General features: G+C 37.4%; 1 protein-coding gene across 6 annotated transcripts in view; it reads right to left on the bottom strand.

Annotated features, from left to right (window-relative positions):
• ARHGEF12 (Rho guanine nucleotide exchange factor 12) overlaps positions 1–24,079 on the bottom strand; it is a 147,566-nt gene that overhangs the window by 23,965 nt on the left and 99,522 nt on the right. For all 6 annotated transcript variants that reach the window (XM_031652869.1, XM_031652868.1, XM_031652873.1 and 3 more), the window contains 16 exons: positions 23,937–24,011; positions 21,098–21,190; positions 19,508–19,618; positions 19,122–19,220; positions 15,892–15,934; positions 15,167–15,272; positions 14,590–14,727; positions 13,764–13,796; positions 13,324–13,438; positions 12,437–12,542; positions 9,615–9,827; positions 6,575–6,707; positions 6,077–6,112; positions 5,592–5,746; positions 4,506–4,652; positions 3,076–3,161 (listed from right to left, as the gene is read on the bottom strand). In XM_031652869.1, coding sequence (XP_031508729.1) covers positions 3,076–3,161; positions 4,506–4,652; positions 5,592–5,746; positions 6,077–6,112; positions 6,575–6,707; positions 9,615–9,827; positions 12,437–12,542; positions 13,324–13,438; positions 13,764–13,796; positions 14,590–14,727; positions 15,167–15,272; positions 15,892–15,934; positions 19,122–19,220; positions 19,508–19,618; positions 21,098–21,190; positions 23,937–24,011 — 1,689 coding nt within the window. The remainder of the gene's footprint in view (positions 1–3,075; positions 3,162–4,505; positions 4,653–5,591; positions 5,747–6,076; positions 6,113–6,574; positions 6,708–9,614; positions 9,828–12,436; positions 12,543–13,323; positions 13,439–13,763; positions 13,797–14,589; positions 14,728–15,166; positions 15,273–15,891; positions 15,935–19,121; positions 19,221–19,507; positions 19,619–21,097; positions 21,191–23,936; positions 24,012–24,079) is intronic.

A 24,079-nucleotide genomic window follows, 5' to 3' on the forward strand; every position in this document is an offset into this window, starting at 1 on the left:
TAAAGCCATATTCCCAAAAGTTTGTACATAAAGGCATTTTGTAAAAAGCCCTTCTGTAGCACATTTGTAGATAAATTCAGAGATTTTTTCAAGTAGGACACATACAAAGCAATATTTTAATAGGTCACTCCAATTTTGTATTCTTACTCTATGATGAATATGACATTCAACATGTTTAACAATGAGATTGGCAGCATTTTTAGCATGTTAGTCAATCCAAGCACCAAACAACTACAAACAGCAGCTGGGTTTACCAAAGAAAATAATGCCCCCAACCTCAAGCAGTTCTACAGTAGTTTGTTTTTGTTTTTGTTTTTGAGACGGAGTCTCGCGCTATCGCCCAGGCTGGAGTGCAATGGCTCTATCTCGGCTCACTGCAACCTGCACCTCCCAGGTTCAAGTGATTCTCCTGCCTCAGCCTCTGGAGTAGCTGGGATTACAGGCATGCACCACCATGCCTGGCTAATTTTGTAATTTTAGTAGAGACGGGGTTTCTACATATTGGTCAAGCTGGTCTGACCTCAGGTGATCTGCCTGCCTCGGCCTCCCAAAGTTCAGGGATTACAGACCTCCGTGAGCCACGGGTCCAGGCCTCTACAGTAGTTTTACAAGCAGTTTAAGTATAGATGTTCCTTGATTTCTGATGAAATTATATCCTAATACAACCATCAAAAATTGAAAATATCTTAAGTTGAAAATGCATTTAATACACTGAACCTACCAAATACCATAGCTTGGCCTAGCCTACCTTAAATGTGCTCAGAACACTTGCATTAGCCTACAGCTGGGCAAAATCACCTATATACACTGTAGAGTGGCTGTTTACCCTGTGATCACATGGCTGACCAGGAGCTGTGGCTCACTGTTGCTGCCCAGCATTGAGAGTAACGTACCACATATTGCCAAGCTCCGGAAAAGATTAAAAGTCAAAATTCAAAGTGTGGTTTCTACTGAATGCGTATTACTTTCCCACTACTGTAAAGTAAAAAAACTGCCAAAGTGGGAACCATAGTAAGTCAAGGATTGTCTGTATATGTAAAGTGATCTTAAGGAAACAATACTGGAAAAATACTTTCCAAAATGATTTTATTTAAACAGCAAGAGTAAAATCTAAAGGCCTATTTATGATTCTTGCTTCTATGATTTCTGGCCAATGCCTTCTTCTGAATTAACGCTTTGTATGTGACAGTTACAAACCACCATTTAGTTTTTCCTCAACTTTTTACAGGTACAGGCATACTTCGTATTTTTATCGTACTTTGCAGATATTGTATTTTTTACAAATTAAAGGTTTGTGACAACCCTGAGCAAGTCTGTTGGTGCCATTTTTCCAAAACCATGTGCTCATGTCATATCTGTGTGCCACATTTTGGTAGTTCTCATAATAGAATCTGTTACGATGACCTGTGATCAGTGATCTCTGATGTTACTATTTATTGTTTTGGGGCACCATGAACTTCACCCACATGTGGTGGCAAACCTGATGGAAAAATGTTGTGTGTGTTCTGACCATCCCCCATCTCCCTTCCCTTTCCTTGGGCCTCCTTATTCTGAGACACAACAATATTGAATTTAGGCCAATTAACAACGCTGCAATGGTCTTTAGGGATTCAAGTGACAAGTCGCACATCTCTCACTTGAAATTAAAAGCTAGAAATGATTAAGTTTAGTAAGGAAGGCATGTCAAAAGCTGAGATTTGGCTCTTATGCCAAATGGCCAACTTGTGAACACAAAGAAAAAATTCTTGAAGGAAATAAAAGTGATACTGCAGTGAACAAATGAACAAGAGGAAAGTGAAACAGCCTATTGCTGGTATGGAGGAATTTTGAATGGTCTGTATAAAGAAGATGAAATCAGCCACAATATTCCCTTAAGCCAAAGCCTAATACAAAGCAAGCCCCTAATTCTCTTCAATTCTATGAAGGCTGAGAGGTAAGGAAGCTACAGAAGAAGAGTTTGAAGGTAGCAGGGGTAAACTGATGATATTTAAGAAAAGAAGTCGTCTCCCTAAAAATAAAAGTACAAAGTGATGCGGCAAGTGTTGACATAGCAGTAGAAGCTACGGTAAGTTACCCAGAAGACGTACCTGAGATAATTAATTACAACGGCTACACTAAACAACAGATTTTCAATGTGGATGAAATAGCCTTCCATTGGAAGAAGATGCCATCTAGAACTTTCACAGCTAGAGAGGAGAAATCAATGTCCGACTTCAACATGTCAAAAGAAAGTCCAGTTCTCTTGTTAGGGGCCAATGACTTTAAATTGAAGCCAATGATAATTTACCATTCTGAAATTTCTGGGGCCCTTAAGAATAATGCGAAATCTACTCTGCCTATGTTCTATAAATGAAACAACAAAGCCTGGATGACAACACGTCTGTTACGACCTACTGCTCAGAAAAAAAAAGTTATTTTTAAAATAGTACTGCCCATTGACAATGCACATGGTCACTTAAAGACTTCTGATGGAGATGTACAAGGAGGTTAATGTTGTTTTCAGCCTGCTAACACAATATTCATTCTGCAGCTCATGGATCAAGGAGTAATTTTTACTTTCAAGTCTTATTATTTAAGAAATATATTTCATAAGGTGATAGCTGCCATAATAGTGATTCCTCTGATGGGTCTGGGCAAAGCAAACTGAATACCTTCTGAAAAGGATTCAATATTCTAGATGCCATTAACAACATTCATGACTCACAGGAGGAGGTCAAAATATCAATATTAACAGGAGTTTGGAAGAAGTCGATTCCAACCCTCACAGGTGACTTCCAGCGGTTCAAGACTTCAGTGGAAGAGGTAACTGCAAAAAAACTAGGATTACAGTGGAGCCTGAAGGTGTGACTGAATCACTGCAATTCATGGTATGACTTTAATGGATAAGGGATTGCTTCTTACAGATGAGCAAAAAAAAGTGGTTTCTTGAAATGGAATCTACTGCTTGACCTTTTTCAGCTTTACATTAACTTTGCAAAATGGGTGAGTTTGCGTATTCGGAAAGGTTAGTTACTCAACCTTGAATCTGACCAAGTGTCCATAAAAATAATAAAGAGAAACAGAAAATTTCCTTACCCATGTCAGCAAATCTTCCCCAATCTGATCGATAACAGAGGTCTCATTTCTCTTTCGAACAGCCTTCATTTGTTCATTCAATCCAACTAAAGATAAAAAGATAGAAAAACGTTAGTAACACACTCAGTGTAGACAGAATTACTGGTAGTACAGAGTAGCTAATTTTTTTTTTTATAAAGAGGATTTTCACAGTAGTATAGCTGCTTCTTATCTCCTTAAATAGAAATCTGGACATAGTGCTTATACATCCAGGTATTATAAACTCTATCTGAAAAACAGGTGCTAAAAAAAAAAGTTTTGGAAACTAGCACATTACATACATGGTAGTTGCATCAAATATTCATTTAACCTCAAGACTCCATCCATAATCATGCTCAAAAAGAACTTGAATGTAAACAGTACAAGTAATTCTGTTAACTGATCCTCTCAAAATGTGTAAGTGTGCAGGCAATGGATATAATCAAGCCTGAACTTGTCAATGCATGCCGGTGAAACCCAAGATTACCCACAAAGGAATAAAAGGCATCAATTTGGTTAGCAGATGTTTATAGGTAGTAATGACATGAAAAAGAAAGATAAAAAAATTAAGGGTCATAGAGAAATAGTGATCTATAAATGAGAGGAACATCATATTACCGTCCACAAAAGTCCAAGATGATTTCAACCAATAAAATGTCAACAAGGTAGAATTTTTATATACTTATTCAAGTGTTCTAAGCCACAAAACAATAAGACAATTTCTGAGGCTAGGCGCAGTGGCTCAGCCTATAATCCCAGCGCTTTGGAGGCCAAAGCAGGTGGGTGGATCACTTGAGGTCAGGAGTTTGAGACCAGCCTGGCCAACACGGTGAAACCCGTCTCTGCGAAAAACACAAAAATTAGCTGGGTGTGGTAGTGCACGCCTGTAATCCCAGCTACTCAGGTGGCCGAGGTGGGAGGATCCCTTGAACCCAGGGGGCAGAGGTTGCAGTGAGCCAAGATTGCACCACTGCACTCCAGCTTGGGCAACAGAGCGAGACTCCGTCTCAAAACAATAAAAACAATTCCTGAAAATTACCCAACCATGCGATTATATACCATATACTACTATTTTTAAAATACATTTATAGACATATTATATTGGATATATATATTTAAAGAGAGATATATACTATAATTGATAGAAAATTTTCAACAGTGAATTTGACTATTCATGTTTTTCACCTTAGACACTGACTTTAGACTGGAAGCCCTATGTTGACACATTGTATATGTAAGACTGATTGTGAGGAAAAGGATCTAGTCAAAGTTCTAATCATTCCTTTATTTATGTTACATTCTCACAAATAATCTCAGGAATACTAACATGGGTACATTTACAAAATTTTATACTCATAATATTTTCTCTATTGGAAACGTTAGGGGCAAAGATCAGAGTTAATTTCTCTTACTATGAAGTTGAAGAATATCTTCCAAGTTTGAAAAAATTTTCCGTAGCTCTGAGGGTGACAGAATTCCTTCTCTGGACACTCGCTGATAGAACACTTGATCAAGAACCTTCAGTGTTCGAACATGAGCTCTTTCAGTGTAGAACAATTCTGAGCAGGAAAGACATATGAAATGTTGCCTTACTTAGAACAATTTCATAGGATCAATCATACTCTTTAGCTGGCGTGAAGTAGCAAATGAATTATATAATACATTATTTATCATTTAGAAAGGATAAAATATCTCTGAATTCATTTTGATTCCAAGAAATTATCCTACATACTGGCTCTGAGAGTTGAATACTGACAAATAAAAAATATCATTCAAAACTTTTTTTTTTAGTGTATTCCCAAACTCATCTATCTGTTTACAATAATACCCACCTATCACAACTATGTCATTAAGAAAACTGTAAGCCCCAACATCATATAGCCTTTAATTTGAGCCCTCTTAAGAAATAATAGTACTTTTGGTTACCTAATTTGCCTATAAACACTCATTTCTGGTGTCAGGCTTATAATTTCATGATGTCTCAGTATTGTCAAAGACAAGATATTTATTCAAATCACATGCTAAGGATAGCAAAGGGTACAGCATCCATGCCACACATTTATCACAAACATGCTAGAGTAAATGAAGAACACTGCACTTGGATACAGAAAAAAGACCAGGAACGAAATTTTTTTCCTTTTATATTATTAGCTGTATGATCTTAATGAATTCAATCTCCCTGGGCCTTACCTTCCTCATTTAAAATCTATGCATAAAAATAACTTAGTTGTTACAATGACTTTTCAACTTTAAGATCTATAATGGTATGAATCTTAAATATCTTTAAGGCTAAACACGTTTTCCTTTTAAATTATCAATAAGAATCACAGAAGCATTTGCATTTTCTTGAGGTCAAGGATTATCTGTCCAGTTTAATTTCCTCTTTGTTTAAAACAAAAGGCTAGGAGAAACTTTGAAGCAAACTCTGAGGCTGAGAGACTTAATTTACTCTGACAAAACTCAGTATTTGTAAACAACAACAAATTGATTACACTCACCATTAATCACTTCCTGTCTTTTGATCTCACAAGGTTTTAGTCCCAATAACACTTCTCGACTAACAAGCTGCTGCCAGTTGGGTGGATCTGTCTCTAAGTCGTTTTCAAATTGTTCATCCTCACTTTGACTTTCTCCAAAAGCTACACTGTCAAACCTACGAAGCAAAAATAATGAATTCAATTTGAGGGCTTCAGGTAGACAACGGGAAACAGCATACGTCTTTATATTACAATAAATTCTAATCAGATTCCTGAACCTGACTTAGCACAGAGCCTGAAATTTCATCCTCTCCTACAAATGGCTGTTTTATACATACTTCAAAATACAGCTTTTGAATGACTGGTGTTTCTTAACAGCTTTCTTTTAGACTACATAACAGATTGGTATACAGGGTTTCTTTTCCTTTAAACTGGAACTTCAAGAGGAAAAAAGGTTACATTTCTTAAAATGCGCCTTTATTGAAAGCTGCTTAAGATATACTTACTTTCGAAAGGGCTTTGGTGTCCCATGTTCAGTCACCCTAAAACAATGGAGAGTAAAAAGTAACATGAAAACAAAATGGTGATCAATAAATTTATACCAAGGATACTCAAAGCTAGGTGAAACTCCAACAAGCTTGATAAATAATTCTTTGGGATACTGTAATAATATAAAATAAATTGAAGAAAATTTGAGTACCTTTCTAAATTTCAGTAACAAGTTCTGAAATGGTGTTTTAGTTCTTTCATGCACCCAACTTATTTATTTATTTATTTTATTTTTTACAGTTTGAAGTGGGGGCTTACTACATTGCCCAGGCCTGTCTCAAACTCCTGAGTTTAAGTGATTGATTCTCCTGCCTCAGCCTCCCAAGTAGCTGGGATTATAGGTACATACCACCATGCCAGGCTTAAGTGTTAGAATGCTACTAAATATAGGAATAGTATATAATTTAAAAACTTTAAGTAATGCCCTAAGTTTCTCTAAGATATCACTGAATTACCTTTCTACTTCACATTCCTCCTCCTGCACTTGGTCTAATGGAGGTGGTGGGAAATCAAAGACAGTATTGAGAGTACGAGGTGTGCCATCTAAGGTGTCTCCAGGTGCTGGTGTTTCTCCAACTTGCTTTGATCCTATAGACAAAAGTCAGACATTTGAAGAGTGTTAACACTTAATAAAGTCACTGGTCACCAAAAAAAATTAGTTCCCAGAAGAGCTTCAGTCTAATCCATAGCTACATTCTTTAAACAACTGCAGGTTCACTAGAACTAAAAATTTAACATATGTGGGGAAAAGGAAGAGAGATCAGCCTGTTACTGTGTCTATATAGAAAGAAGTAGACATAAGAGACTCCATTTTGTTCTGTATTTGAGATGCTGTTAGTCTGTGACCCTACCCCCAACCTTGTCCTTGTGATCTCTCTTCCTTTTCCCCACAACATACAAAATTATGGCATCTCAGGCTCACGTGATCCTCCCATCTCAGCCTCACATGATCCTCCCGTCTCAGCCTTCCAAGTAGCTGGGCCTACAGTTGCGTGCCACCACACCTAGCTCATTTTTAAATTTTTTGTAGAGATGGGGTTTTGCTACTTTGCCTAGGCTAGTCTTGAATTCCTAGGCTCAAGCAATCCTTTCGCCTTGGCCACCCAAAGTGCTAGGATTATAGGTGTGAGCCACCATGCCTGGTCAGAAAAATAATTTTTAAAGTTGTTTCTTAAAAATTAACATAAGAAATAGCAAGGACTCACATAGTGCAGAAGAGTATATGATGAGGAACAACATTTTCCCATCTTATGCTTTTCTACCCCAGTATCAATCTTTTTTCATGTTTTCAAATGTGAGTTATTATAGTGGTCCAACTACAAATAACCTCTTTCTTTTTCATGATTTATTATCTTTAGTTAGCATCTATTTCTTTCCCCTCTGAGGATTTTGCTGACTTATACTTTCCACCTTCACTTTCCTCCCATTTCTTCCCAATGTTTAATAGTTTTATCATTATTACTAACTGGGTTATCAGTTACTACCTAAATTTAAATGACATGTCTATGTTTTTGTTCTATCAAAAAGTTAGTATCTCAACTCTGTTCTATGTCAGATTAGGTATTCAGTGTCCACATCCTCCCTCTAATTGTATTTCCTTCCTTCTACCTTTCATTTCTTTCAACTACATTTTTACTTGCATCATAAAAGAATTTTTTACATTTGTATTCTAATCTGCAGCCATAATGAACTGTTCCATGCTTTGCCTGGTAGGGTTATTCTACAAGTCTGAAAACCAAGAAAAAGTGCTTATGACATATATATACTGTCATCTACAACACACATGTACACATCACTCCCGCCAGATTAAGAAGTATACTAGTTAGGATTATATATTTTTTCCTGCTGGTCCAATGATGCAATTCATGGGCCACTTCAAACAGAACGTTTTATTAAAGTCTTTCTTACACACCATCAATTGCTAAAGATCATGCCACTTTTTATCTTGCTTCATGTTGAAATCATGACTTATTTTCCTGAACAATTGTTTTTCTTAACATTTCTAAATGCTTTTCTTTTATTGCTGTCAAAGTTACATAATTTTATCAAGTCTCAAACTGTTTCCTCTGCTGCTTCATACTATCCACTGCCTAAGATCCCCCCTTTTCTTATCTGTGATGTTCTTGTGTTCCAAACTGGAGCAATGGCTCTCTTGGCCTGAGACACAACCATCATTTCAGAACTGCCCTTTGCCACTTTCCTGGGTGTTTCCAATGTTTCCTGGATCCCAGGACATTTTCTTTCTTAATTTTTCCTCTCATGTTGCTAGAATGTGTATCCTCAAATGATTTTAAAGGGAAATGTACATTCCAGTTAAACTGTGGACCTTGCGTATCTGAAAATGTCTTTATTCTTTCTTCATATTTGATGAATAGCTTGGATGGATATAGGATTCTAAGCTCAAAACCATTTTCCTTCAGAAAGTTGAAGGCTTGGCTCTTTTGTATTTCAGCACCCAGTGTTATGATGAGGAATGTGATGTAGTATAATCTCCATTTTTTTCCTCTGAAAGCTTATCCCTGGTGCACTAAATTTCAAAGGACATGTTAGGAATGGATTTTTTAAAAAGCATTCACTATAGATGGTTCTGTCATCTAGCAATGCTAAAAGTTGGCTGGTGGCTCACAGTTTTCCTCTCCATGATAAAAACCACACTTGGTGACCTCACAAGCCATGAATATTAAGCTATGCAAACTCCTGGCTCCTTGGTTCCTTGCCGTCTTCATCCCTAGTAGCCCCCTCTATGGCACCTCAGGGACCACTCCCAGAGCCTCATTCTTGATCATGTCACCACCAGAAATTGAATCACCTCCCGAACAAGGATGAAGACATGGTAATAAGCTCCTTGCCCAATTATCTACAACAATTACTTCATATCTTTCTTTACTCTTCAAATTCCCTTGCTCTTCTCACTGAACTCTCACTCTCAGTAAACAGTCTTACCTTTACATACATTCCACATCTCCTCTCCTCTCTCCTCACAACTCTGTTCTACTGCTTATGTACTGTCTCCCACATATTCTACCTTTTCTTTCAGTTGCCTTCCTACTAACATTGAAAAATAAAACCTCTAGTTAATCTCAGATTTTTAAAAAGTCCTCGTTAGACACCCACATCTGCCTCTAACTACTGACCAGTTCCCTCAGTACTCCCTTTACCTTCCCTTGATTGGACTTGGCACAATTTGCATTTTTTATATTTGTGACTATCGCTCTCAAGACAGTAAGCTCATGAGGCAAGCATCTGTGTATAATTATTGCATGTTAACATCCAGGACAAACCTAATGCCTGACAAGAGAGCTTAATAAATATTTTTTTGGACAAATCAGAACTTAAATTATCATTCAGCATAGATTTATTATTGGTTGTAGCATATTAAAATGTTAAAATTAAATTAAACTGGGATTTAGTCTTGATTAACTTGCCACTCTATTTTTCAGTTAGTGTGTTTAAAATCTTGATGCTTAGTTAAGCTGAACTACAGCACTAGCTCACCTGTATCATTCTCTTTCCCTCCTTCCTGGGAAAAAGAGGCCCCTGAAGCCACAGAAGACACGGAATTGGCAGGCAGGTATCCAGCGTCTGTTCCTTCATTTGCTAACCCACTCTGGCGCACCTTCGCAGAGTCCTGAGGTTCAGGACTCACAGATGAGGGTGTGGATAAGTGCTTAGGGTGGCGCGCCTTCTGTAGTTCCATGGCTCTGCCAACTGAACAGAAAATGGTGGTTAATCATCTGGATTGCGGCCGGGGGTGGTGGCTCAAGCCTATAATCCCAAAATTTTGGGACGCCAAGGTGGGTGAATCACGAGGTCAGGAGGTTGAGACCATCCTGGCTAATATGGTGAAACTCTGTGACTATTAAAAATACATAAGGCCGGGCGCGGTGGCTCACGCCTGTAATCCCAGCACTTTGGGAGGCCGAGATAGGCGGATCACAAGGTCAGGAGATCGAGACCATCCTGACTAACACGGTGAAACCCCGTCTCTACTAAAAATACAGAAAAATTAGCCGGGCGTGGTGGCAGGCACCTGTAGTCCCAGCTACTCGGGAGGCTGAGGCAGAAGAATGGCGTGAACCCAGGAGGCGGAGCTTGCAGTGAGCCGAGATCGCCCGGCTGCATTCCAGCCTGGGAGACAGAGCGAGACTCCACCTCAAAAAAAAAAAAAATTAAAAATAAATAAATAAATAAAATTAGCCAGGTGTGGTGGTGGCACGTGCCTGTAATCCCAGCTACTTGGAAGGTTGAGGTAGAAGAATCGCTTGAACCCGGGAGGCAGAGGTTGCAGTGAGCCGAAATTGCGCCACTGCACTCCAGCCTGGGTGACAAGAGCGAGACTCCATCTCAAAATAAATAAATAAATAAAACAAATAAAATAATCTATATTGCAAATTAGCTAAAAGCAAAAAAGGACAATGTAAAAGAATCTGGTAAAATGTGTGAAACATGGTAGACCCAAAAATATATATATAGTGGATTGTTATGCAGAGAAACATACAGACAGACAGATGAAGGAAGGAAGAAGAGGAGAAAAGGAGAGGAAGGTAGACGAGAAAGATGGGGAGATGGAGGAGGGATGAGACAAGAGGATGAAAGTGAGGAAGAGGAAGATGCAGGGAAAGAAGAAGGGTCATGAGAAAAGAAGGAGAACAATGGTGGACAGAGGGAGGAGGAATACTGAGAGACATGGAGCTGTGTTCATTTGTAAGAATGAAGATGAAGTCTTTATTTCTGTGAGTTCTTAGTAAGCTCCCACCCCAGTTCTCTCCTAACACTCACACCTTCATCATCATAATATACCTCAAAGACCATCCAGACCAATCCCCATCCTGCTAATTATCCTTGTTCACAAAGTCACCACAAGAAGCCAAAGACTCCCACTCAGGTGTTTAATCTCCAGAGCATTCTACACCCTCACCCAGCTTTTTATACCCTTATCTAACCCCTAATTCCTGAAATTCTTCTTTTGTATCCCTTGGAACTCACAGTTAACATCTGTGAAATCCTCTATCTCTTTAACTTCCTCTGAAAATTTCACACCTTCTCAGTGTTTCTCAACAAGGGGCACTAATGGCATTTGAGGGAGAACTCCTCAATGTGTGGGACATTCACTATCACGATCCTACTCACACCACCTACCATGCCAATATCTTTTTTTTTTTTTTTTGAGACAGTGTTTCACTCTGTCACCCAGGCTGGAGCTTAGTGGCGAGATGACGGCTCATGGCAGCCTTGACTCCCCAGACTAAAGCAACACTACCTCCGCCTCCCAAGTAGCTCGGACGACACACACGCACCATGATACACAGCTAATTTTGGCTGTTGTTGTTGTAGAGGCAGGGTCTCACTATGTAGCCCAGGCTGGTCTCGAACTCCCAGGCTCAAGTGATCCTCCCGCCTTGACCTCGCAAAGTGTTGGAATTACAGTCAAGAGCCACTGCACCTGGCTTCAGTATTTTCAAATGTGGTACTTCCTGAGATAAGAACCATCACATGACCCTTCCCCATGGTACCACCATCCCTATTTCTCCTGCAGCCATCTCAAGTGGGCTGATCTCTCTTCATTGGGCCTGGGGTGGAAGGGAAATCAGCAAATAAAGTACAATGGAGAGGTGGAGAAATTTTAGAAGTATGGAGACTAAGTAAATATGTATAAAGAGACTAAACAGTGTGGTGGAGAGATCTATACACACTTTTTTTTAAAATTTAACAAACACAAGTTGAATGGAAACAAAATCAGAAGAGGTAAGTAAACTACGTTATGGACATTTGACAGAATACTGCCACTAAATATTTTTTTTTCTTTTTCCCCTTTTCTTTTTGTTTTTTTGAGATAGAGTCTGGCTCCAGTGTCGCCCAGGCTGGAGTGCAGTGGTGCAATCTCGGCTCACTGCAACCTCTGCCTTCCAGGTTCAAGCAATTCTTCTGCCTCAGCCTCCCAAGTAGCTGGGACTATAGGCATGTGCCACCGCGCCCGGCTAATTTTGTGTATTTTTAGTAGAGACGGGCTTCATTGTGTTAGCCAGGATGGTCTCGATCTCCTGAACTTGTGATCTGCCCACCTCAGTCTCCCAAAGTGCTGGGATTACAGGCGTGAATCACTGTGCCCAGCCCACAAAAGATGTTTATGACAATTATGTAGCAACATAGGGGGTACCTAGTTCAGAAATAACACTGAATGGAAACAAGGCATGTTGGGAGTTCACTAAAATCATCTTAACAACTCCTTTCTCCAGAAATTCATTTTAGCTAAAGAAGCCTCTGATGTGAAGAGGGTCTGAAATAGTGAAAATGCAGCACTTCAAACTTCAACATACTTGCACTGTTGTCATGACGGCTTGGTCTCCGTGGGGGTCCCAGGATGCTGGGGAATCCTCTTCGCTTCCCTTTTTCTTCCCCTTCTTTATCTTTCTTCATACTTTGCTAGAGTCGAAGTACAAAAAATAAGAGATATGTAACAGAGTAAATTGCTTTTGCGATTTTCATAGTGTAATGCTAATGCTTAGTTCAAAGAAATTGTTAAATGTAAATGAAACCCCGTGCACGTGTGTGTGCACACACAGAGCACTCATTAAAAGTTCGCACACGGTACTGTGTACACCTCAGACTCAAGATGTTTTCTTCAAACCCTTTATCACTGACAGCTTTGGAAAATCAAAGGGTAGTTTTATAGCACATTTACCAGGAACTTATTCTAAACAATTCATTCATCCATTCAACAAATATTTACTAAGTATAACTATTAGTAACTATTTTACTAATAGTTGAGAATACAATAATAAAGAAGGTCCTTGTACTCATACAGCTTTACAATCTAGTAAACACTAAACAAAAACACAAATAATTACAAACTGAGAGAATCCTCTACTGCCATTAAAGATGTTCATGACAACAATTATGTAGCAACACAGGGGGTATTTAGTTCAGGCAAAGTAAAAGAAAAGTATAAGGCATGAAGAGAATCAGAAATAGCACTCTTTCTAAACTGCTAATTTCACTTTTCACATTGTCTAGTAATAGTTTACACATCTGGATTTCTCTCTAGATTTTGAGCTTCTTGAGAACAGAGATAGTATCTTATTAATGTTTGTATGACTAGCATTAATTGGCTGATTAAGTAAATACTAAGACAATGGAAGACACTGCACCCAAACGTAAAGAAGCCCTGAGGTCTGAACGCACTATTACATTATTTCAGTCTCACCTTGATTTTGGGAAGAAATCCAATACGACCCCGTTTGTGCTCCAAATTTCGAGGCTCTTTCACTTTTACTCCCAAATGCTTCATATACATGAGAATAACATACTGCATGGTGGAACTGGAGGAGAAAGGATGAAGTAAAATTAAGACTTCTGAGAAGGGAGGGCTGGTAGAATAAAGACATCAAATGATTTCCAAAACCCCAAGGTTAGACTTACTGAAATGAATCAAACAAAAACTAAAGAACTATCTAGTCATGGCACAGAGAAGAGAATTCTACTCAGGACAGCAGTAGAGTATTAGTCAAATAACATACAAGCCACCAGAGGGAGACCACAAACTGTATTTGTAAATTAAAAGAAATAAATTGTAATTTAGGGCCGAAAGGAAAAAACATAGCTTCTTTTTTTCTTAAAATTCTATGAAAAAAAAAGTTATGTTACCTCTTATCTTCCTCTACAGCCTGAGCAGTCATCCTAAAAAAAAAAAAAAAAAAGTTTAAAAATGAAATATGAAAGTTTAATTAACTTATTTTTTTGAGACAGAGTCTCACTCTGCCACCCAGGCTGGAGTGCAATGGCATGATCCTGGCTCACTGCAACCTCCAACTCCCAGGTGCAAGTGATTCTCGTGCCTCAGCCTCCTGAGTAGCTGGGATTACAGGAGTGCGCCACCATGCCTAGCTAATTCTTGGGTTTTTAGTAGAGATGGGGTTTCACCATGTTGGCCAGCCTGGTCTCGAACTCTTGGCCTTAAGTAATCTGCCCACTCAGCCTCCCAAAGTGCTGGGATTACAGGTGTGAGCCACCATGCCTGGCCTTAAAAATTGTTATTAACTCAGATACCTGAAATAACAGAACAGAGTCAAATGCTTTGGGCCACACCCTAGAATAAAATACCAAAAGAACCCTGATCCCCTAAAGAACCATATCTGTTTCACCCTCATGTCCCCAACTGTATATGTTTCATGGCAAGAAATATTTCCCAGGCCTATACATTAAAAATAATTAATCAACCTGTTTTTGATCACTGATTAAAAGTTTTAGAGTTACCCATTTACCAAGACCCAGAAAACGGAACACAAGAAATTTACCTAAAATAAAATATCAGAAAAAAGAAAAAAAAATTTCAGTTTCTCAAGTACTGTGACAAAATAAATGGCTCCACATACACAATCTGATAGCTTTGCTAAACTTGCCCAAAGGGTACTTCAAGCGTAAGTAGCATCTCAGTAGAGAGGACATTTCCACATATACTTCTATTACTTACAATACTTCTTCAATTTTGGCAACAATCTGTTCTGCACATGTCCGCTCCTTCTCCAAAGTCAACCGGTCCTTGTCTCGCTCTGCATCAAGTTTAGTCAGCTCGCTTTCAGCCAAGGTCAGTCCCATACTACGTTTCTGCCTAAAGGGAATAGAGAAGTTTCCTGAGGTAGCCTAAAGAAAAACTACCTCGCTCTGGGGACGTTTCATCACAGTCTCCATAGCTACGATTCCTAGGAACAGGAAAAATGTCACTTTTCCACTTACGGGTCCATGTCATCTAGGATACCAGAGGAAAAAATTCTAGAAGCAATGACTCCAAGAACACATACAATATCTTAAAGGAACACACTTAGCACAGACACAGCCCTGAGCTCAGATCCTGAAGGTGCCTGGAATAGAGAGTCTGGACTCTTAGTTCCACTCTAACCCTCTGGCTCCAGATGTTCACTATGTTTTAATAACAATAAGACTATATGGTTTATCTAGTGCTAAGCTAAGTATTTAAAGTGTAACTTTTTCTTACCTAAAAAAATTAATTTAGAATAATCATATAAAATTCTATCTACCACTAAGCTTACCGAAAATCTTCTAAGTGCCTTTGAACCTCTGGATGGACTCGTTCTTGCATAGTTTGGATATAGTGGCGATGCAGATCCTCAGGAATGAGCTCAGGTCTTCTCTTTTCTTCATAAATGAAAGGAATTATGTTATCTAAAGGTATGTTGTGGGCAACATACAATTGGCAACATATTAATGCTATTTTGTATAAATTTAAGTTGAAATTTGCCAAAGAGAAGTTCTTCAGGGCAGTTCGTATATTTCATCCCAGAATTCTGATTTCATTTACTCTTTTATTTATTATTATTTTTTTGAAACAGAGTTTTGCTCATCACCCAGGCTGGAGTGTTAATGGCGTGATCTCGGCTCATTGCAACCTCTGCCTCCTATGTTCAAGCAATTCTCCTGCCTCAGTCTCCCAAGTAGCTGGGATTACAGGCATGCACCATCATGCCAGCTAATTTTTGTATTTTCAATAGAAACGGGGTTTCACCATGTTGGCGAGGCTGGTCTCGAACTCCTGACCTCAGATAATCCACCCACCTTGGCCTTCCAAAGTGCTGGGATTACAGGCATGAGCCACTACGCCTGGCCTCATTTATTCTTCAATGTATTATAGACTCTTTTTCTATTGTGATTCAGGTGATCAACTAGTCACCATGTGACAGACAAAACCTTTACAGATGAGCTGAGCTACGTATCTATTAAGATGTAATTCTCCACGATGTCAGTGCTCCAAGCTTACCTAGATCTGCAGACATTTCATCAGGAACAGAAACTTTCAGGTGCTAAAATGAAATGCAAACAAAAGGTGTAACAACACCAAAGATATTTCAAGATGTACATAAGTACTTGTGTAAAGTAAGGGGATACAACTTGGATACCCACTCTACAAGCATAATCAAGTACAAGCTCATTTATTCATTCATGTTTCACGGCACCAGAACATTCTATTATTTAAACTTGAAAATAAGCCCTTTTCCCAAGGATCATGCTATAAAGGAAATGTCTACAGTCGTTTAGCTAGGTGACTGAATGCTTCTGTGACACACTTACCCTAATGAATATACTGGCTTTGGCTTCCTAGAATCATTGGTCAATATAATCAGTTATACATCATTTAGATCAATATAGGTAAAACCTAAATTATGTGTATATTATCATATGAAAAACGTTCTCACATATAGCCATGATTTTTCTTTCCTATATTTGAGATGCTCATTCTGAAGACCAATAATATTCCTAATCGTTTTCCTACGTAAAGTTTAAGAACCCTCACAATGTCACACTCCCAGTGAGAAAATATTGAGTTTTTAGAGTTTTAAATCTCCAGTAACAATCTATAGTTCTTCCTACTGAACCAAATAAGGTGACTGTCTTAGAATTTACTTATTCCTAGCTAGGATTTTCCCCATAATACTTGCATAATAATTACCAGACTGTTGTTTTCCCCTAACCCCTAACTACCGGAAGGGAAAACTTTATTATTTTGCATTAAGAGAAAAGATCTTAACCTCTTCCTGCTTATTTTGTATTGTATACCTATTTAAGCCATATAATTTCAGAATTTAAACAAGTCCTATGAGATCTGAAGTTTTAAATTTGAAAATAAGTCACTGCTAAAAATTGTAAGATCCCTTTATATTCATTTGAAGAAAAGTGAAATGGATTTTAAAACTTTCTCTTTGACAGGCAGTAGCTCAAGTCAACTTTCTTAAAAGCATTTCTAGCTCAAGTGCAAAAAAGTAATAAAAGCTCATTTGTGTATGATGGTGTTTATATGAAATAAATGTGAGCGGTAGCATAAAAGTATAATTAGCAAATCAAAGTGTAAGGATTCTTCTTATACTTTAATATTGATATACAGATCATGAGTAGCAAAATATAAAGTTTTGACTTAGCTTGGTGCCCTCTTAAGAAATGCAAAATTCAAACATACTTCAATATATTGTCATTTTTTTAGGAAAGTAAATTATTTTAATAAAAATAATACAATATTTTAAACAATGGGAGTATGATCAGAACTCTAACTCATTTAACCATACCTAAATGACCCCACTATGTCCCAGGAACTGTTCAGTGTTAGGCACACAGCAGTGAACAAACAGAACAAAAATATCTGGCCTAATAAAGCTTATATTCAGGTAGGAGAGTAAGAATATAGTCATCCCTTGATATACACATGGGGTATTGGTTCTAGGAACCTCCAAGGATACTAAAATCAGCAAACTCTCAAGTCCCTTATACAAAATAGCATTGTATTTGCATATACCCTATGCACATCCTGCTGTATACTTTAAATCTCTAGATTACTTATAATACCTAATACAATGTAAATGCTATGCAAATAGTTGTTATACTGTATTTTTAAAAATTTGTTTCATTTTTTATTGTGGTATTGGCTTTTGTTTTTTTCCTTGAATATTTCCAACCATGGTTGTTTGAATCCGTGGAAGCTGCAGGTACAGAACACTGATTGTATAAACTAACTAACTAACTAAATAAAAGTTCTATGGATAAAAATAACAGAAAAAGTGACAGAAAGTGAAAGGGTTGAGATTTTAAGTAGGTTGGTTAGGAAAGTCACTAAGTAGGTAATTGAATGTGAAAATGTATAGACAATTTTGTAAAGGAATACAAAGAAAATGGGACAGGAGCTGGAGGGAGAAGTAGTGCCAATATGTTTGTGTGTTCGTTTTTAGAAAGGGAAAATAACAATGTTTGCACACTGATGTGAATAATTATCTGTAGAAAATATAAAACCGATGATGCAAGAGAAGCGAGGATAATTGTTAAAGTAAGGTCTCTGAGTAGGTATAAGGAAATACACTGTAAACTGGGGCAGAGCTGGCCTTAGATAAAAGATGGAGAATCGAGGCCAGGTGCAGTGGCTCACGCCTGTAATCGCAGCACTTTGAGAGGATGAAGCAGGCAGATTGCTTGAGCCTAGGAGTTCAAGACCAGCCTGGGCAATATGGCAAAACCCCATCTCTACAAAGTACAAAAATTAGCCAGGCATGGTGGTGTACACATGTAGTCCCAGCTACTTGGGAGGCTGAGGCAGGAGGATCACTTGAGCCCAGGAGACAGAGGCTACAGTGAGGGGCAATTGTGCCATTGTACTCCAGCCTGAGCAACAGAGCAAGACTCTGTCTCAAAAAAAAAAAAAAGAAAGAAAAGAAAAAAAAGATGGACAATCACTCCATAGCATCAGGAGAAAGAGTAGAGTACATGGTATGGTATAATGGAGGCAGATGATACATCTGGTAGAAGTTCTCTTCTATATACTTTAAATTTCTGAGAGAAACAACAAGGTCAAAGTTATCAGCTGAGAAAGGACTAGGGAAAGGAAGAGGTGGAGGTTTTAGGGGGGAAAAAGTATGAAGCGGTCATCTAAGGGAACTGCAAATGTGAAAGGACTAGACCTGCGGCATGATCATCCAGGATGCATTAAGGGCTAGGTGCTATTTACCTGTAACAAGACTAACAATGAAACTTACTACTTTAAAAATCTTATTAACACTTTTAATGACAAAGTAAAACATTATCAGCATTTATTTCAGTGTAAGCATAATCTTTTCTGCTACTTTTTAGTAAAAATTATGCCTCTAAACTTCAAAGAGGCCACCCAGAGTTCAGTTATTCAAGTATTACTCCTTGGGTCTTAATATATATGTAATATCATATGTATTCCCTTCATTTCCTTACTCTAATTGTACACATGCAAAAAAAACACAAATATATACATATGTGTGTGTGTGTGTATATATCCCCTAAAACCTACTGTGAGAATTCACATGCCTAAACTAATTTAGAAATGATAAAAAAACAGTTTAGAGTTATCAATAATTGAAATATAATACAGGTGTGAGAAAGCACAATAAAATCCAAAAACATAGGAGGGAAGATTGGAAGCAGGAGGCCAATAATTCCATGTACTAAGGCAAAGATTACAACATTAACTTGGCAACTTACTGCTGATCGATCTAGAAAGAACTGATGAAACTCAAGGAAGATGCGACGAGTTTCCTTGGAATTGGTATGTTTATACAGGTCTGAATAGAGATAACAGAGCTGTAGTGGAGACAGGAATGAAAAAGACAAAATGAGGAACCATGAAAAATGTAATTTGCTAGGTCATCATTGAGTAGGAATGTTTGGAACAGGTAGGTTACCATAAACAATGTAGTTATTACTATATAATCAAGTGCTTAAAAAATAATGTTTTAATTATCTTTCATATCTGCCTTTATATGGAAAACTGAAAGAAGTCTGCCCACTCATCGTATAGATAGGAAAAGTTCTATGGCATATGAATCAACAGAAGAACTCTGAATTTGCTAGCTTGTAAAATATATTACCAAAGTTGCAGGGTCAAATTGTGAAACTACATGGTGTAAGAAAACAGCCAAATGAGCCGGGCGAGATTTTAGTAATTCAATGCTCTGGAAACAGCTGCACTGTCCATTGATCTAGAGGAAGAAATGATTATGCATCAGTAACTCCAACATACAAATACTAAATGCAAAGTAGGCTCAATTGAACATAGCTATCCAAATTTCACTTTGATCTCCCTATAAAAAATTCAAGATTTAAAAAATTTCACTAACATTTATTAGCAACAGAAGCTATGGAATCTCTTTCTCTGAACATTAACCATCTCTTGGGGATAGGTCAGAAGAAAGACCACTTTGGGAGAATGGAAATTTAGGAGATGATTACCAAGTAGCTCGGATGTATACAAATCAGTATGTAAAAAACAGTCTAACAACATTTCTAGAAATGTAGTGAAAGGCTTTTTGCCCAATCATAAAATAGTTGTTTATTCTTTTCTTCTGGGCTAATTGCAGAAAGGGTGGGAAATGAAGTTGTATGATTTTAAGTAAGATAAATCCTAGAATATTTGTATAATCCCTAAATATACTGAACACGGAAAACAATAATAATGTAAACTAGCATCTCAATTTTCATATTCCCAAATCATTCTAAAAACCAGCATTACCCAACTATCAAACCAGACAAACATATTACAAAAAGAAAAACTATACATCAATATACCTCATCAAACAAAGATGTAAAAAATCCTCAGTAAAATAATGGCAAATTGAAACCGACAATATATCAAAGGGATAATACATCATAACCTACTGGGGTTCATTCCAGGAATGTGAGACTAGTTTAATATTCTAATATCAATCAATGTAACTTACCATATTAACAATCAGAAAAACTACATAATAATCTTATTCAACAAAATTCAACATTCAGTCATGATAAAAACGCTCAGCAAACCAGGAGTACTCCCTAACCTAGTAACCTTTAACCTTATAAAGAGCCTCTAAAAAATACTTACAGCTAACATCATACCTAATGATGAAAGGCTGTTTTCTCCCTAAGATCAGGAATAAGGCAAGCATGTCTTGTCACTCTAATTCAATCTCATACTAGAAGTCCTACCAATGCAATAAAGCCAAGAACAAGAAATAAAAGATAAACAGCTTGAAAATAAGGAAATAAAAACTATACACAACATGTTTATCTATGTAGAAAACTCCAAAAGATTTATTTTTAAAAGCACCAAGAAATAGTAAGTGAATTTAGCAAGATCACAAGATACAAGGACAAGAATCTAGCTAATCATACTCCTTTATACCACCAATGAACTGAGATGTGATTTAAAAAAAAAAATACTATTTTAAGAAACACACTCAACCCCAAAGAAATGAAGTACTTAAATATAAATTAATGGCCTCTCACTGGCTTTAAAAGCAAGGTCATTTCTATTGTTCAAAGCTAAAATAAGCAATTAACCCAAGGAGCTACTGGTTCTAAGATTTAGCTTCAAATCCTTACAAATGTTATCTTAATCTCCACAAAGTGTTCATTTTTGCAACAAATCAGACATTGCAGAAAAGTAATAATTTATTTTTTAGAAAGAAAAAAGTCATCACCTGTTCATGTTCAGTACCAAAATCATCATCTTCTGCTCCAATAATATGAGGTGCTATACGGGTTGAGGGACTTCCGACAAGTGATTGAGTGTCCTGGCAACATTCAGGGAAAAGACACAGAAAAATTATCTGGTGGTCAAATTTAGAAAAAGAATAAAGCCAACCCATCAAAAAGACATGATTCACTTAAATGGTGAGATTTCGTTTTATTTCCGTTGAAGTACTTTATTTTCAAAGTAGGGGTTCACAAATTCTCAAGGCCATGAATCACTCTGGCAGAGAAAATGACCACAACAACGGTTTTTTTTTGGGTGGGGGAAAAACCATTTCCCTTGGAAACAGGAAATATCCTTTGCTCACTATACACTTGGTTGTCTGACTCTAACACTTTCTGTACACTTTTGTAACTTCTTTTATTAATTCATACATACTTAGAACTTCTTACAGAAAAAAACAAAGTTGGGCTTACATAAATGGTTACAATTAAAAAATTAAAGAAAAAGTGAATGAAGACAATAGGACAAAGGAAAAATAAGAGCAGAAATGATAATACAAAGTTAGAAGAGAGGTTAATATACCTGAGAAGTACTAACCCAAGATTTCCATTAATGATACATAATTGAAGGCTATCATCGAACTCTATTTTTTCATTTTTAATTAATTTTCATAAATGTATAATTCAGGGTTTCTCAACTGTGGCACTGTTAATATTTTGGGCCAGAGAATTCTTTGTTGTAGGGGCTAGCCTGTGCATTCTAAGACGTTTAGCAGCATCCCTGACCTCTGTGGGCCCACCAGATGCCAACTGCAGCCTCAAAGCCCTAGACATCAAAAATGTTTCCAGACATCTGTCAAATGTCCATGGAGGCACAATCATTCTTGGTTGAAAAATCACTGATAAAATACTCTAAAATCATCAAGTAATCTCACAAACACTGCTACAGAAACAAAGATACCAAAATTCTAAGAATAAACTGTAGATTGGCAGATAGTTCCCCATGCAATAGCTCCTCCATTTGTCAACTCACAAAGTTGGATTCAGCACAAAAACGGCAGTACAGAGGCATTAATATATAAAATAATAAACATCGGTGCTGGGCATAGTAGCTCAGGCCTGTAATCTCAGCACTTTGGGAGGTCAAGGAGGGAGGATCACTTGAGGCCAGGATTTTGAAACCAGCCTGGGAAAAACAAAGAGATCCACTCTAAAAAAAGCCAAAATAAATTAGCCAGGCATGGTGGCATGTGTCTATAGTCTTAGCTACCTGGGAGACTAAAGTGGGTGGACAGTTTGAGCCCAGCAGTTTGAGGTTACAGTTAACCTCTGTACTGCAGCTTGGGTGACAGAGTAAGACCCTGTCTCATTCATACATATATACATACACAAATATATGCATACATAAATACATACATACATACAGGATGTCTGAAGACCGTAAGTACTAAAATTAAAGACCATATAGCAATGGGGAATAAAAATTTTGGAAGAAATAGGAAAAAAATGAGTTTGGCTTAAATCTGACAGCAGTTTAACATTGCAAGATCTGGATGGAGTTCAGCAAAGAAAGGTGGGCCTATGATTTGAGAGTCATGTGTACAGCAGTTATAGCAGTTATAGCTGAAGCTATATAAACAGATCCACAAGTTTTAAACTGAGTGAATAATAAGTATATGTAGTTTTTCCTCCTTGTATTGCAACACTACATATTGAGTCTCCTAAACACATTCTGCCTTTTAATAACTCTTATTATTTTCTTTAACCTCAAGGCTTTAATAATTCCAAAAAAAAGAAATCAGGTGAAACTGGCTGGGCACTGTGGCTCATGCCTATAATCCCAGCACTTTGGGAGGCTGAGGCGGGTGGATCACCTGAGGTCAGGAGTTTGAGACCAGCCTGGCCAACATGGCGAAATCCCTCTCTACAAAAAGAAAAAAAAAGAAAAAGAAATCAGGTGAAACAACATAAATTATTTAGAGCAGTAGTCAATTTTGATTTTATAATGATTTAATGTCTCTGATTTTTCGATAGTCCTTATGTTGCTGACAATAAAAACATTACAAAATGCTGTTGTATCTTTTACTCCACAACTGTAAACAAACCTAATTAGAAAATAAAATGAGAATGCCTAAAAACATGCAATTAAGAATATGTAAGATCGAGCAAGTCTACTTCTTGATAAACACCCACAAAAACTGAAGGCAAGGCAGCATATTCACAATAGCCAAAAAGTGGAAACAATCTAAGTACCCACTGACAGATAAACAAAACGTGGTATATATACATGTCATGGAATATGATTTGGTCTCAAAAAGGAAAGAAATTCTGATACATGCTACAACATGGATGAAAGCTGAAGACATATGCTAAGTGAGAGAAGTCAGTCATGAAAGGATAAACATTGTATCATTCTTTTTACCTGAGTATCTAAAGTAGTCAAATTCATAGAGACAGAAAGTAGAATGGTGGCTGCCAGGGGCCGGGGGAAGGGGAAAATGTAGATTTAGTGTTTACTGGGTACCAAGTTGCAGTTGGAGAAGATGGTTGGCAGTGATGGTCGCACAACAATGTGAATATACTTAATGCCACTGTACACTTAAAAATGGTTAAACTAGTACATTTTATGTTACCACCACGACAAATACAAAGAACCTAATAATACTTACTAATCATGGAATAGCTCTTGACTTATTCAAATCTTTATTAAGTTTCTTTAATAAATTTAATTTTTTCTCCAAAAAATAAAAAATAAAATATGTAAACATCAGATGTGTCTATATTATACTTTAAGTATAAGGAAAGCTAAAGATAGCACTATCATTGCATGGATTTCATACTCACAGTGTCCTGAATTGTTTCACTTTTCTCTGGGTTTTCCTCTAGATAAATCCTCTCTTTGGGGCCACTCTTGGGACTCTAATAAAAAAAAACAAGATCTTCAGTTCATTTCAATAGGCACACCAAAAGGAGAAGAGGGAAAAAAG

Source organism: Papio anubis, chromosome 12 (genome assembly GCF_008728515.1).
Source record: "Papio anubis isolate 15944 chromosome 12, Panubis1.0, whole genome shotgun sequence".
NCBI lineage: Eukaryota > Metazoa > Chordata > Mammalia > Primates > Cercopithecidae > Papio > Papio anubis.